This window comes from Stenella coeruleoalba (assembly GCF_951394435.1).
Source record: "Stenella coeruleoalba genome assembly, chromosome: 7".
Lineage (NCBI taxonomy): Eukaryota > Metazoa > Chordata > Mammalia > Artiodactyla > Delphinidae > Stenella > Stenella coeruleoalba.
Genome location: NC_137153.1, coordinates 71,399,541 through 71,415,614, shown reverse-complemented (window position 1 = coordinate 71,415,614; position 16,074 = coordinate 71,399,541). Strand labels below are relative to the sequence as shown.

Genomic DNA, 16,074 nt, shown 5'->3' with positions numbered 1-16,074 from the left:
GGAGCTGCAGACGAGCTGGCTCAGACCATAATCAGAGCTCTCGCCGGCTCCTGGCAGCCGCCGCAGCGCCTCGGCGAGGGAGGACGTGCCGGCCAAAGCAGCGGCAGGCGGAGACGCAACCGGCGTGAGATTGGTGGAGCGCCAGTCGGGAGGATGAGGCTGTGAGCGCCGCGGGAGCCGTAAACACGGCTGCAGCCCCTCCGGCCATCGCGGAGCACACGCGGCCGCGGGGACTGCTGGACCAAAGACTGCGCCGCCCGGAGGCCGCCCCTGAGCGGGCCTCCCAACCCGTCGTCCAGCGCGCCCTGACTCGCTCCCGCCGCCAGCCCGCCAGCTCTTCCGGGAGCCCGGGGCATGAACGGCTACGGCTCTCCCTACCTGTACATGGGCGGCCCCGTGTCGCAGCCGCCGCGGGCGCCCTTGCAGCGCACGCCCAAGTGCGCGCGCTGCCGCAACCACGGCGTGCTGTCCTGGCTCAAGGGCCACAAACGCTACTGCCGCTTCAAAGACTGCACCTGTGAGAAGTGCATCCTTATCATCGAGCGGCAGCGGGTCATGGCGGCGCAGGTGGCGCTGCGCAGGCAGCAGGCCAACGAGAGCCTCGAGAGCCTCATCCCCGACTCGCTGCGCTCCCTGCCGGGACCCCCGCCGCCGGGAGACGCCACCTCTGCCCCGCCGCCCTCGCAGCCGTCTCAGCCGCCGCCGCCGCCGCCGCCGCGCCCCGCTGTGGAGTTGGCTGCTGCCGCCGCGCTGCGCTGGGCCGCGGAGCCCCAGCCTGGGGCGCTGCAGGCGCAGCTCGCCAAGCCAGGTAAGAGCAGCTGCGGGGCCGCACTGGGCCCCGCGCGTGGGCGAAAACACTTCCAAGCGGCTATTGCTGCTTTGGCTGGGAGGCTCAGAGGCGAATTTTTGGGAAGATGGCCCGGCCCGGCCTTCCGCCCCAACTCCAGCCGAGCCGGTCCTTACTCTCTCGGCAGAAGCGATCTTCGGTCTGGACCCGGCGAGGTAGGAGGTGAACCCAGGCGCCCACGGGAAAGGCGCCTCGGGCTCGCCAAGTGCCTTCCCCAGGTTAAAGGGGGACGGGTAAATAAAGAGGTCGAGGCAGGACCAAATTAAAATCCGCGTGAGCACACACCACAGTGCGGCCGGGCTTTCTTGCCGCAGGCTTTAGAGGGCCTCGCATTTGGAGGTTGGGATGGGTAGGTGCAAGGAAGGAGCCAAGGCCCAAGGCTTGGATGACTCTGGGTGTTTTTCTCGGCCCCCGGGGAATATGAGCGAACCCGAAGCCTTTCAAGTAGCCTACTGTGGCCTCCAGCCTCTTGCAGTCTGTTGAAAGAAGCCCTATTTAGAAGCAGTAGTAAACAAGGGCCAGAAAGGCCCCCACACTGATAGCGGGGACTCAGAATCTAGTGCGCCCAGAGTCAACCAACTCCTTTTGCAGAATTGCTCAGGTCCTTTAACACCATTCCGCAGGCAGCCCTCAGCAGTCACCGTGGTCTTAAAGAAACAGAAACAAAACGACCTACAGTGAGGAAGGCCAGCCCTGGAGAGTCCTTTCCCCAGTTCTAGGTGGGCCTGGGCCTCCTCCTGTCCTCTCCTCTCCTCTCCCCTCTCCTCCTCTGCTGTGCTTTAGAGAGCATGGGTCTGCTCTGAGCCCTGGAGGTGGGCAGATTCCTCCCCTCACCTCTCCATCCGGTTCCCTCCTTCGGGCCTCCAAAGCCTTGCAAACCCCAGTGGAGCCTTTCCTCCTGGAGAATGTCTAGTTTACCATCCTGCCCAGCCCAAGGGCTCCTTTGATTTTAAGCTCGTAGAATTCTGTGGACAGGTGTTTGGTCTTTCCCTTTCACTGGGGCAGATGTACAAAGGAAAAAAAGCCCATCTTCTCAGGGAGGGGGTTGAGGCGTATGCTGGAATTCAGAGATGGAAGGCCCTGGAAGGCCCAAAGCTCTTCTGTGGGCGGAACTAACGGTAGAGCTTCTGCCTACCCCCAGTCTCCCCCCACCCCAAAAAAGACTGTACCTCTGGCTCTTGGAGAGAGGCTTTCAGCAGCACTGCACTGCTGTGCGGAGCCAGGGAAACATTTGGGGTGAGTTGGTAGGCAGCCTGGCAGGTGCAGTCCTGCTGCCCTGTTGCTCCGTTATGCTGTCCAGACCTGAAGCTCTGAGAACATCTTATGGGAAGAGCAGAACTGCGTATTTTAAGGACAGAAGTGAGTTTACTGAACATGGATTTTGTGGATGTTTAATCCAAGGTAGAATATAAGCATTTCCCTGAGTAATGTCCGCCCACTCCCAGTTGACTCTCTTTTGTCAGTGTGATCTCTTCATACTTATAGGTTTGTCACAGAGGAATAGGAGGGGGGCGGGGAAAGGACATTCTTTTTGTTTTTCTCCTTTAAGTTAGAGCAGGTAACTAGGAGAGTTTTGTCTCAGTTCTCCATGCCAGTAACTTTTCTTAACCTTTCCATTTCCAGTTTCTCTGTCTCCATTTCCCCCAACACTAGGTCGGGAGTTTTGAGTTTGTGACAGTGGTAGCATCTTGCAGTGGCCACCTGCCCAAGCAGCGCCCGTGTAGTAGTGCTTTGGGTTCTGGGGTCCCTGTCCAAGAGGGGATTCTCTTCACATTGTGTGCTGTTCTAACCATTCTTGGGGATAGCCAGAGTTCATGCTTTCTATAGAGTCACAAAACCAAAAATAACCCTGGGAGGCGGGGAGTGAGGGGCAGGCAGAAAGGCCAAGCAGCAGCCTCAGTAGCAGAAGGATACATGCTTGGGGAGAATAGGAGACGGAGACGGCAACTGGACAAACCAGACCTGGTGCTCTCTCTTTTACTCAGAACTAAGTGTTCTGGGATGACCTGAGCCTTTCAAAATGAAAACAAGTAATTGCAAAGGAGAATAGGATTTACCACTAGAAAAGGTCAGAGTGATGGCTTTGGGGGCCTAAACTATCAGGGATCAAATGCTTAGGTCCTAATGCATACGTTGCACATTTATTATGTAACTTTTGTTTTCTGCTTTCAATTGGTTCGGGCCCCATAATTCCATTCAACACCAACAAAAAGCCAGTCACCAATCCGATGATGGCGAGAGAGGGCAGGAAAGGAATAGATAATTGTTTTCCATTAGGAAGGCAAGTATACAAGTGGATCGGTTCTATGCAATGCTTTGTACAGAGAAAGCCCATTTGGGTTTTAAGTTAGGGAAAACGGCCTGAATGGGACTGTATGGATTTTTCCTTTTTTGGCAGTTGTTCTTATGATGCATTTGTATGTAACATACCAGGCGTATTGAAAAGCTTGTCAGATACGGTCCTTGGCAAGTAGCTCACTATGTAGAGAAGGAAGTGAAGCTCTGTTTGAATGGTAGTAAGTTACATGTACAGTAAGTTCACAGACCATTAGGAATCTCTAAATATCTCCTGGTGGTTTATGGAGATTTGTTTCTTTGTGATTTCAGTGTCAAAAACATGGTTGGTCTCTTTAGTACATAGCTGTGGAGACATTTGCTTTTTTTGTTGGCTCCAAATGCAAGTGCACAAACACACAGAGTCTTTCCCCCTCTCCAGAAATCCTTGTGAAAAGTACACGCCCTAGAGAAGGGAATGTTTGCTGGGCACCGCTGGAGAAAAAAACACCCAGTTCAGGGAGCCACATTAATACCAAGACTCAGTTTTGTAGGTGGAATAAATTTCCTTCCCCAATTCTGCTTCCGATTCTTTAAAGGAACAGGGATTGTTTTATCTAACGGTGTATCATGTTTAACATCCCTTTTAATGTGGAGGTGGTTGTAAGAATTTTCATATTCTCAGGTTATAACTTCTAGCAATGGATTAAAGCTTTTTTTTTTTTTTTTCCGTTTTGGGTGTACATTTCCCCTGCTCCTAGATTATCATCTACGACTGGCCTGGAATTACTAGATTTTGATTGAGCCCCAAATTCTAGTCTAAGCTCCTTTAAATCTACCCTATTGATGCGTTTCTCTTTCATTTCCTCTTCACTCCCCCCTCCTTCCCGTCAGGAAAATACCTTGGGAAGCTTGAACACCTTTCAGCTCTTAGAGTATCTGAGTCAGCAGCCTCAACCAGCCGAGCCAGCCTTTCAGGGCCTGGGCTGTAGAGCTGAGGAAAGTTAGGGGTCACGACCAAGGTGAGAGGCTGAAGTTACATTCCTCTGTTTGGCTTCCTCCCCCACACCCTACCCTTGCTCCGGGAGAGTGGCCGGGGTCTCCTCAGGCTGCCAGAGGAAAGGGCTGTGGCTACAGATGCTTCCTAGGTTTACATCTAACATCGAAATAAATACGTAAACAAGTTGTTAAAAAATTCCTTAAAGGAAAAGAAATCTAAAACATCCTATTTGATTAGGAGTAAGAGAGCAGGATTAACTAGGAAAGTAGGGTCTCTTTTCTTGTTTATGTCTCCTGAAATGGAGAGAACAAGAGACCTACAGGAAGGGAAGTTGGGAGATTTTGGAAAACTGCCTTTATTTGATTTGACCTCCTGGCCGGCACCTCCTAGCATCTTTATGCTTGCTCTGGGCTTTTCAGCTCCAGCTTGATTAGGTCCTGTCTGGTCAGCTTCCTAGTTTTAAATTTTACTTTAATTTTTTAAAAAAAGAGACACGCATCTGCATGGATGAATGTTGCCAGAACACCGGTCCAGGCCAGGATGGGAAATTCTCCACGGCTAGAGGCTGAAGCAAAGGAAAAGTGGGAGAGACCTCAGAGTCACTCATGAAGGGTAGCTACGAATTTAAAACAGGGTCTGGGTATTTCAGACGCTTTTATTTGGGCCGAGGGGCCTGACTCAGAGTTGCATTTTAAAAAGCAAAAACCAACCAAACGAAAAGGAAGAAGCGAGACCGCACTGGTCTTCTCCTAAACCTTACCCACGGCTGGCTCTGGAGGGCGGACGCCGGGCTGCTCACAGCTCCGGGCCTTTCCCACCGGCGCCCAGCGAGTTACGGACCGGCTTCTTGGGCCCCGGCGCAGCCGAGAGCGCAGCGAGTGGAAGTGCGGGGCGGCGGCTCAGGGACCCCGGGCCGGGTCAGGGATGGATGGGACGCCGGGAGAGGCCCGTGCGGTGGCAGCAGCGCGCTCGCGGCTCCCCTGCGGCCGCCCTGGACCACTGTTCTCTTGCACCCAATTCTCGTGGCACCGCCGCTGCGGCGGCACCTTCCACTCGCGCTCAGCCCCGTGGGCTGGGTTAGACCCCGCCTGTTCGGTTGGTTGCCCGATTTAGCAAAAAACCTGCAAATAAACACAAAAAAGGGATATCAAATATTGTATGGGGCACACTTGTACTGAAACATTGTGATTTTTGCTAAGTGCAGGTTTAACTGGGCATCCTGCTATTTTATCTGGCAACCCTAGGCCTCCGGGGCGGGCCCAGCCCTAAAGTCCTCGAGGGCGCCCCTCGGGGTGGGCGTAGCTCTGGCGGGTCTCCCAGCCTCTTTCTCCCTGTGGAGCCCGAGCTACCACCCCCCCCGCCCCCCGCCCCCGCCGGCTCGGAGAGGCGCTGGTGTCCATCTTGTGGATCTGAGCACAGGGTGGACAGGAAAACGGGAGCGTTTTCCACGTCTGGGAACCACAGAGTTCCACTGCCATCCAGGACAGAACCTCCCCCCACCTAACACACCCCTCTGGGTTATAAATCTGGCAGGATAGCCGTGCTCTCGACTTACACAACCAACTCGTCTTTTCCCTGATGGATGAACTCCCGGGTTTAAAAGATCACAGTAATCACAGGAGGACAGTGTAAAGCTAATCTGATAGCAATAACTTTCGGGGAAGGTCAGGCTCAAGTGAAATGTTACCGAGCAACAGGCATTTTGTTTGCAAAATACAATCAAAGAGCATTGATGAGAAATTCTTTGCTGCAGCGAGTCAGCACTCTCAGCTAACAGCTTTACAGAGGGAAAGGGAGTGAATCTTCATACATCAACGTCCCCGGAAGACTTGGAGCCCCTTTCTGGAAATGTTGGACGTTTTCCTGACGGGAAGGCAGGCAGAACCCAGTGAACACCTACGTACCTGCCTGCCTCTCCTTTCCCTTTCTTTGCCTCTTCCGTTTCTCCAGCTTCCCTCCTTTCTTCAGCTTTTTAACCTGTTGCGGCCCCTCAGCCATTAGTCACTCGGGTCCCTGGACCCCCATGTCTGGTGTGATGTGACTCTGGTGGCACAGTGGGCCTTGCACCGGGGTTTACATGGGCGCTCGTGGCAGAGGTTGCGGCCTGAGTGGTGGAACATTGGTCATCGCGGGGCCCATCACCTTGGGATCCTGTCACATCCCTCCCAAGAGTCGCCCAATGGCTTTAGTGAGTCACTGCAAACTACTGTTCTCTGAAGAAACTAGGGGAAACTAAAACATAACTAGGTGGGTTTTTTTTTTTGCATTTTATTATACACTTAAACAGCTATAAAAAATAAGCACAATCAACTACTGAGTAACAATATTATGGAAAACTTAACATTCAGAACATCGGTTTTCTACCGAATCTCTGGTCTCTTTTGATTGCAGTGACTGGGCAGACTTAAATTTTACAAAGGTGGGGTCAGTGTTCTGCTTGTTTCCCCCCACTAAGTATCCCTTGTTTCGTTCAGTAGATGTTCCACTCATAGTCTTTATATGTGAATGTTTACAGCAACATTCCCTCCCATGAATACAGCGGTCTGCCCAGCTGCTGGCCTTTGGGTTACTTGCTGTGTTTCAATATAAAATACAACTCACTGCACAGATAACTTGGAATTTTTGCAAAATATTCTTTAGTAAACTGTAAGCCTCTCAGTGGCCAAGAGGCAAATGCTTTGATCATCTCTGTGTAATCTTACCTAGCACAGTGCCTGGGCACAGAGTGAAAGATTTAATGATATTCGTTACATAGGTGGACGAATAAGTAGCCAGTTGCATTTTTATAACTGCCAAACACACTTGTAGATTTACAGGTAATTGCCCTCCTGCTTCTTGAAAAGTGTTCCTTTCAGAGTCAAGAAAGAGGTCAAAACTAAATTGTTGCAGGACTTACAAAGTCCATAGTTGCAATCCACACTTCCTTAAGTCTAGCCCTTTCTATATCAATGTCCGCCAAAGTGTTGGTCCCCAGGAATCATCTTGATTTCTTCCTATGTTATTAAGCCAGTGTCATTAATGATTTTTAAAAAGCAAACATGACTATGTATTTTTAGTTTTCACAAGGTCCCACCCCCCAGCCCCCAGAAGAAAAGGAAAGATGTTAGACTGACGTTCATTCCCTGCTGTATATTGGGTTTTCACCCATTCACTTTTTTATGATTCAGCATTTCTAGTGGGAGATAAGGATAACAGAAAATGTAAAAAGCGTGTCTCCTGTTTGAATTCTGACTGGGCAGGGGTCTTTTCTGGAAGCCCCATCCAGCTGGGGCTCTTCCTGGCCATTGCTATAAGATTTGTGTACTTTGAAAACGACCCATCAGGGAACAGTTATTGAGAGGTATGTTCCCCAGAGCTCAAGTGAACAGGTGAGGGCGTGACAGTCCATGTTTGAAAATGTGTGACATGATTTCAAAAGGAAACAAAAAAGTCCAGTGACTTTTGCACTAGGAAGCAGCGCTCTTTATGCCAGTGCTTTCGTGTTTTTATTCTGGATGTATGCTATATTTTATTTTCGTAGATAGAAAGAATGGATAAGACCCCCACACCTGAGTGAGGAAGATGCTCATCTTCATGTCAGGAGCGGAACGTTTTGCATATGTGGCAGGCTTCCTCAACATCTTTCAAATAAATACTTAGGACTTTTTTTTTTTTAAAACTGCATTTTCATATGAAAAAAAATCCACTGAAGAAAGTTAAAATTTGCAAACTGTAATTTTAGATCGGAAGTCACTTTTCTGTGGGTGTTCATTCTCTCTCCTTAAAGTCTTGTAGCTATCTCATGGCATAGATATATTGTGAAGTTGGAGCATTGGTTTCCATAGCAACAGTGTCCTTCTCAATGGAGTATCTACTTTTTCAAAAAAATACCTTTAGGGGCTTCCCTGGTGGTGCAGTGGTTGAGAGTCTGCCTGCCAATGCAGGGGACACGGGTTCGAGCCCTGGTCTGGGAAGATCCCACATGCCGCGGAGCGGCTGGGCCCGTGAGCCACAACTACTGAGCCTGCGCGTCTGGAGCCTGTGCTCTGCAACAAGAGAGGCTGCAATAGTGAGAGGCCTGCGCACTGCAATGAAGAGTGGCCCCCACTTGCTGCAACTAGAGAAAGCCCTCGCATAGAAACAAAGACCCAACACAGCCAAAAATAAATAAATAAAAAAAAATACCTTTACCCCTGTGAAGAGTTTATTTCAGGGATGGCTGTGAGTGTTTCTACATCGTGAAAAATATGAAATTGAAGAGTGAACATTTGGTAAGATTTTTTTAAATATCTAGAAGTTTAGCTTTAAAAATAGAAGATGATATCACTTTCAGTAACTGGTTTGTAATATCAGATGAGAGTGATTTCTTTCTACTTCTCGTCTAGTAGTTTTTGGCACCTATATACTAGGAGTAAAGATATTCTCAATTGAAATATATTCTTACTCTTTAATGTTCTAGGAATTAGGGTGTCCGTTTCAAGGAGAAAGAGGTTAAAGCATGTGGGGAGTGTTTCCTTTTTCATTTTGATACTGGGCAGTTTCACATTTCTATATCTGGAAAGGCCTTTGTGTTTTAAACCAACCGGAACAATTTGTAAAGTTCATTTAGGGAAAAATCTACAGATGTAAAGAAACACCCGTTATTAAATTACGCTTTATCACTGGGCCCAAAACTCACCCTCTATAATTACTTGTGAAAGTCTGTATTTATGACAGTAATTTACAATACTTCTAGTTCAGGCACAACAATACAACCGTACTTGACACCGCAAATTTGCAGGGCTCGTATGTTCCGACCTTTAGAAATTATCGCTGGGTAAGGAGTTATTCTTGGTACAAGGTGAGAGGCTGGCCTTCCCTTGCCCGGTTCTGAATCCCCAGCAGCCTTGGATGTTGTCTGGGTGTCTGCTTACCTGGCACCCCTTAGCAGGACGTGATGCGTTGCTCAGGTGTGTGGGCACCACGGGTGTGTCCCACTCACTGCTTCCTTCAATGGCTTCCGTCTCCCCTTTGAGTACAGCATAAACAGTGCTGAACTCAGCTGGTTGGAATGTTCTGAATTTGTAGATTTGATTCCTGTGACATCCGGTTAGACTTTCTCACTTTCTGGCCATAGCCTGCCCACCCCTTTGGAGAGGCTGATCAGCCCGGAAATCTTCAGAGAGAAAGTGTGGCTGAATCAGCAAAACCCGCCACACTCTTGGAGAAGCCACCAGAAGCTCTTGCTGCACTGGGGATGTCACCGTGGCAGGTGCAAAGGGTAGCACAAGAAAATATGAAAGAGGCCTCGTGCAGTCTAGGGGTTCACAATTGGTAAACAAGCTGCCAATCATAGAGGATTCTACCGTGGCCCGTTCTGTAGATCCGGAAAATAGCTTCAAAAGTTAAATTTTGTATTGTCTGATTTAGAGTCCTGCCGTCCAATATCCAGTTGATTGGGACAGTATGTCCTTTACCATCTTGAAAAAAATACTACATTTTCAAAATGGTAGATATGACAGATTAGCCGGAACATCATTTCTTAGTTCCCTTTTGGCTAAACTTCTGCCCTTTGAATCACTTTCTTCTGGCGTCTAAAGCATTCTGTGGAAGACTAAGCTTGGTAATAGAGCTCGAAGCATTTTCCCCAAATGTCTTCGGTGTTTGCAGCTCATCCAGAGTGGGGAAAAGTTACCTTTTAAAGTGGGAAGGTATTTTTAGGTTCACGCATTTCTTTTAAAAATATCACAATCAGAGCTTTTTAGCTGTATTTACATACCTTTTTGTTTCCTAGAAGAACCAGTTGTTCCTTGCTTTAAAAAAAAAAACCCAACAACCCACCATCCCCTGTATTGCTATGACACTGTGTATCATATTTCTTGCACTTTTTCATTGTGGTAAAATTTACTATTTTAACCTTTTTTTAGGGACACAATATAGTGGCTTTAAGTATTTTCACAATGTTGTGTGGCCATCACCACTTTCCATTTTCAGAACTTTTTCATCATCCCTAACTGAAACTCAGTACCCATTAGACAGTAAGTTCCCCTTACCCCCTGCCCTAGCCCCTGGTAATACCATTTGACTTTCTGTCACTATGAGTTTGCCTATTCTAGGTACGTTATATAAGTGGAATCATAGAATATTTGTCCTTTTGTGTCTGCCTTACTTCACTTAGCGTGATTCATCCACATTGTAGCATGTGTGAGAATTTCATTCCTTTTTGAGGCTGAATAATATTCCATTATATGAATGGACCACATGTTGTTTATCCATTCATCCATCTTTTTTTTTTTTTTTGGCGGTACGCGGGCCTCTCACTGTTGTGGCCTCTCCCGTTGCGGAGCACAGGCTCCGGACGCGCAGGCTCAGCGGCCGTGGCTCATGGGCCCAGCCGCTCCGCGGCATGTGGGATCCTCCTGGACCGGGGCGCGAATCTGCATCCCCTGCATCGGCAGGCGGACTCTCAACCACTGCGCCACCAGGGAAGCCCCCTTCATCCATCTTTGATGGACACTTGGTTGCTTCCACTCTTTGGCTCTTGTGGATAATGCTGCTATGAACATTTGTGTTCCATGTGTGCAGATTTGCTGCTTAGCAAATTCTGCCTGGTTGTGTTTGCTTTCCCCCTTGCACATGCGTCTTATTTCCCCAACTTGGTAATAAATTCCACAAGTTAGGGGCCAGTCTTATACATCCTGGTATTTTCCACCCTTATTCTGTTTTCCTCAGTGTCTTGCAGGTTACAGCAATACAAGTACTTGATGCTGACAATAATAGATAATGAAAGCTAAAGAAATAAGAAAACTGTTTAGAGGAGCACAGTATTGAAAACATTATTTTATGTCCATATTTTCCCCAGGAGAGTATTTGACTTGTTTTCCCAAGCTCCGCTGAGCAGGGGCCAAGATCCAATTGTGTGTTGAGTTCAGTGCTGAGTTAGCATACTGTCACCGTCCGCTTATTGTCAAGTGTTTAACGATAGCGTAACACCAAGAGGTAGGCGTGGGGTCCTGAGTCAGGAAAATGTAGGCAGGTCTAGCTGATCAGAATATGAAGATATGGAAGCTTTTTTGTTGCTGTTTTTCTCGTTGGGATCAAGGACAAATACCACATTAACCCAGGGGGTGAAAACTGGGATTCCAGTCCTAGGAAGTTGCAGGAGAGGATATGTCAAATTTCTCTTGCAAAAATAGGTGTTTTGTGCATATCCCAGAGTTGTTACAGAAAGCAGAAATGGCTTCATGTGTGTGGGTTGCAACTGACCCCCACATGGACACTTGATATTTTGTACTGGAAAAAGAAGCAGTGTACCTAAAATGCAAATTTGGGACAACTAAATTTGTATCAGATTTATAATTGAAAGTTTCACGGATATAGTTTAAGAGTTTCTTAAAGTATTTATTTATGCCTAAGACATATTTATTGCTTTGTGAAGAATCAAAGTTTTGTTTTTCAATTATAATTAAGGTACATCCCATATTAGAACAATGCTCATAAATGGGCCTTTGTTTCAGGCTTTTTATTTACTTTTAAAAATAAATTAGTTTTCTTTATTTCTGGCTGCGTTGGGTCTTTGTTGCTGCACGCGGGCTTTCTCTGGTTGCGGCGAGCGGGGGCTACTCTTCATTGCGGTGCGCAGGCTTCTCACTGCGGAGGCTTCTCTTGTTGCGGAGCACGGGCTCTAGGCACGCAGGCTTCGGTAGTTGTGGTTCACGGGCTCCAGAGCGCAGGCTCAATGGTTGTGGCGCACGGGCTTAGTTGTTCCACAGCGTGTGGGATCTTCCCGGACCAGGGATCGAACTCATGTCCCCTGTATTGGCAGGTGGATTCTTAACCACTGCACCACCAGGGAAGTCCCTGTTTAAGCGTTTTAAAATAAACAACAACAAATAGGAGGAGATGGATTTTAGAAGCTGCTTTGATGAAATTTCACCAGCTGGCTATCTACACATAATCAGGTGTGCCCACTGAGAAGGCGACAATGAGGCTATTCAGGCAGGGCAGTGGATAAAAATCCACTCGCATATAGCTTGTTAATAAAGAATATGTTTCTTTATTATTAAGATCTCTTAGAGCCTACTTCTGCAAGCAGACCAATCTTACTTATTTACTCTTACCTACCTTCCTTCCTTCCTTCCTTCCTTCCTTCCTTCCTTCCTTCCTTCCTTCCTTTCTGCCTGTTTAGCACCGTAATACTAGCCCTTGTGGGGGGGTGATGTCTTAAATCAAAATGTTAAATTTGCAACTGGTTTACTTCACGGCAAATCTCTGCTTTATTTGGGAAGCTTTTTGTTTTGTTTTGTTTCTCTCTTCTTTTAATATAGTTCAGGAAGGTATCTTGAAGTTCTCTCCATGAACTTTACTAATGAAACAGTTCATGAAAACCTGTCTGCTTCTTGCAGCCCAGGTCCTGGAGTTATGGACGCACTGCTTCACTGGTGGATCTTGCTCCCTGGCAGTTTCAGAAGCCTTCTCCAGCCATTTCCTTCTTTCTCTCTGTAGCCTGTCCCACATCCAGATTTCACAGCTGGTTTTGCTTACCCTCTAGTGTGGGTTATAGGCAACCAAGTCTGCCAGGACCTTGAGTGGGCTTTTAAGAAAAATTTCAATGTATAGAGGCTGCCTGTATCACTTTGGCAATCATATCGACTAGTTATTGTACATGGTATCCTGATGAAACATACTGACGACTAGTTCACAGAACATTTGACACAAAATCTGCCTATGGGAAAATGGATTTAAAATATTAAAATTTCCCATGGGTATATGCGTCGTGCGCCGGCTGTTAATGTCTTTGAATGACACCGGCCACCTCATTTGCAGAAGAGGGACCGGAAGACAAGCCTGGGTTCATTTTCCTGTTCTTCCCTGGATGGTGTTTATCCCCAGCCTGGCCCCTATTTAGATTGTTAGCGCTAGACAGCCACATCTGTGGTTGTAGGTATCGTGTTTCCGTTCTGTGTTGAAGGCAAGCTTCCCTGCACACACCATTCTGAGAAATCACTCCGATTTCTAGATCTTTATTTCCAGGTATTTTTTTCCCATTTGCCAGTGACACACTGGATATTTTTAAGGCTTGCAGTATGTTATAACCCACAAGGAGGCAGTTCCCCTTGCAGAAAGCCCATGTAGGGCCCTCTCCTGAGCACATCTGTTCCCCTTTACACACACCAGGAAAGGATTAACCCAGCTGTTCTCTGCTTTTCAGATTTGACTGAAGAACGACTCGGGGACAGCAGCACAGCGGACACCACTGAGACCTTCAGTGACAAAGACACGGACCAGAGGAGCTCCCCGGACGTGGCCAAAAGTAAGGGCTGCTTCACGCCAGAGAGCCCCGAGATAGTGTCGGTGGACGAAGGGGGGTATGCGGTCCAGAAGAACGGAGGCAGCTCCGAGAGCCGACCCGACAGCCCCAAGTACCCCGGGGAGCAGAATCACCTCCTGATCGAGGGCCCCTCGGGGACCGTGTCTCTGCCCTTCAGCTTGAAAGCCAACAGACCGCCCCTGGAAGTGTTAAAAAAAATATTCCCCAATCAGAAGCCCACGGTGCTGGAGCTGATCCTGAAGGGCTGCGGGGGCGACCTGGTGAGCGCCGTGGAGGTCCTGCTCTCCAGCCGCACCTCCAGCTTGGCCGCGGACCGAACTGCGGCAGAGCCCGAGGGCCTGGTGCTGCCCTCCAGCGGGCACATCTTTGAACACACCTTGAGCTCCTACCCCATCTCCTCTTCCAAATGGTCCGTGGGCTCGGCCTTCAGAGTCCCAGACACGTTGCGGTTTTCCGCCGACTCCAGTAACGTGGTCCCCAACCCCCTGGCCGTGCCCCTGCAGCACCCGTTCCCCCAGCCCCCCCGGTACCCTCTGATGCTGAGGAATACTTTGGCGAGAAACCAGTCGAGCCCCTTTCTTCCCAACGATGTCACCCTGTGGAACACCATGACGTTGCAGCAACAGTACCAGCTGAGGTCCCAGTACGTCAGCCCTTTCCCCACTAACTCTACCAGCGTCTTCAGAAGCTCACCTGTCCTCCCCGCCCGCGTCCCCGAAGACCCTCGGATACCCATCCCTGACGATGGGTGTCCCATCGTGTCAAAGCAGTCCATTTACGCCGAGGACGACTATGACGAGAGGTCTGACTCCTCAGACTCTAGAATACTCAACACTTCATCTTAAAGTGCTACCCGATGGGTGGTGACCAGGTGACATTGTGCGTTTGAACCCTGGCCCCCCCTTGAGGAGAGGCCACATCCTGTGTATACCTTTTCCTTCTGTTTCACAAAGTGACTGTGCTTGATTCTATACCTTAGCAATAAAAGCATAACTTATTTAATTTCTTGCACTTCACTGGAAAATGCCAAATAGCTCTGCTCTGTGGCTTTAGTGCTGAATGTTCGTTGTAAAAGAGAATAGTCTTGGGAAAGCCTTGGGCCCATGGAAGATTTATTTGGGGACGTAGAGCTGACGGTCAGCCTTGCCCCTAAACTCAGCCTGGAATGTTCAATAAAATAGTATACTTGAATGAAATTTTTTTTTTTTTTTTTTTTTTTTTTTTTTTTTTTTTTTTTTTGCGGTACACGGGCCTCTCCCGTTGCGGAGCACAGGCTGTGGACGCGCAGGCTCAGCGGCCATGGCTCACGGGCCCAGCCGCTCCGCGGCACGTGGGATCTTCCCGGACCGGGTCGCAAACCCGCGTCCCCTGCATCGGCAGGCGGACTCTCAACCACTGCGCCACCAGGGAAACCCCTTGAATGAAATTTTGTAAAAGAGGATTCCTTAGGATATGTGAAACCTAAAGGCAGTGGTTCGGTTGCAAACGGACTATAAACAGGGACCTTATACTCCTATGCTAAAAATCCTTGCATTTTAAAGAGAGACTGCACTTAATAGAGTGAACCGCTCACATGCCTATTTAAGCTTGGACAGTTTTCAGAGACAAACTCCATTAAGAATTATTCTTTTCACATGGCTGAATCGAAACGTGTAATGTCAATGTCAGTGTAAAGCCAATCCCAGCTGTGAACTGCATGAAATGTATTGTGAAATGAACACAAGATTAAGCTTTGTCAGGTTAATGTAGCATGCTAAGGACTCTAGAAAAAAAAATAAACTAAGGAGATGATCTTGGTTTATGTCATTTCTACTTGTGGAAAGAGGATCTCTAAAAATAGAAACTTGACATAAAAGCTACTTACCAGTGCATGGATCAAGGCTTCAGTTAAATGCGATGTCCCTTGAGAAATATGAATGGCAAAGTTTGGGGGCTGCGTTCAGAAAGACAGAATTTATTTTTCAAGAATAGACTTAATTCAGTCCCTCCATCCGTTTATTTGTTTCTTCAACAGATAATTATTGAGTGCCTATTACGTGTAAGAGGATGCTCTTTGTATGTTATTGTCCGAGTTACCTGCCCGTTGAGTCCAAGACAGCAGGGATTATATGATGGAGAATCTCGTTAAAAACAAAGTAAAAATGAAAACATCTACAGTGTGGAAAGTAAGCAAAGTGCATAGCACGGTACCTGACACAGAGAAAGTACTCCATCCGTGAGAGCAGTTACTCCTGTTCAGTTCAGTATATACTCCTATTTGCATTCAGGATGAAGAAGTGGATTCCCTCATTCTCACTTCGAGAAGATGCCATTCTGGCTTTGGGGGATGACCACAGCGAAACTTCAGGGCTTTTCCCCTTCATTTAAAAAGCATTTTGGGGGGGCTACTGTATATGGCAAACTTCTTGCGCAGGTATTTTTAAAAGTGAGTTTTCGAACAATCATGTGCAGTGGTGCTCACACCAACCACTTCTTACTCCTTTCTTCAGAATGCTGGAGAGGAAAGATGACTGCCCAGGTCAGACAATGAACTTATGAATGTGGAAGGGAAAGAAGTGAAACCCTTTACATGACAAGGATGCAGAGAGAGCTCCCAGCACAAGGATAGGTCTTGAAGGGATCTTCATCCTGGGAGGAAGAAGGGCAAATCCTCTCGGCCTGAGA

General features: G+C 48.1%; 1 protein-coding gene across 1 annotated transcript; it reads left to right on the top strand.

Annotated features, from left to right (window-relative positions):
* Window positions 1-97: 97 nt before the first annotated feature.
* Window positions 98-14,763, top strand: DMRT3 (doublesex and mab-3 related transcription factor 3). Its single transcript, XM_079926962.1, has 2 exons — window positions 98-808; window positions 13,291-14,763. Exons 1-2 carry the CDS (start codon window positions 355-357, stop codon window positions 14,253-14,255), a joined length of 1,419 nt encoding a protein of 472 aa, XP_079783088.1. The 5' UTR covers window positions 98-354; the 3' UTR covers window positions 14,256-14,763.
* The last annotated feature ends 1,311 nt before the right edge of the window (window positions 14,764-16,074 follow it).

Excerpts from the sequence above, each read along its gene's own strand:
- DMRT3 (XM_079926962.1), top strand. The coding sequence starts at position 355 with ATGAACGGCTACGGCTCTCCCTACCTGTACATGGGCGGCCCCGTGTCG. Across the intron at positions 809-13,290 it reads GGCGCAGCTCGCCAAGCCAG|ATTTGACTGAAGAACGACTC; the intron begins GTAAGAGCAGCT and ends TCTGCTTTTCAG.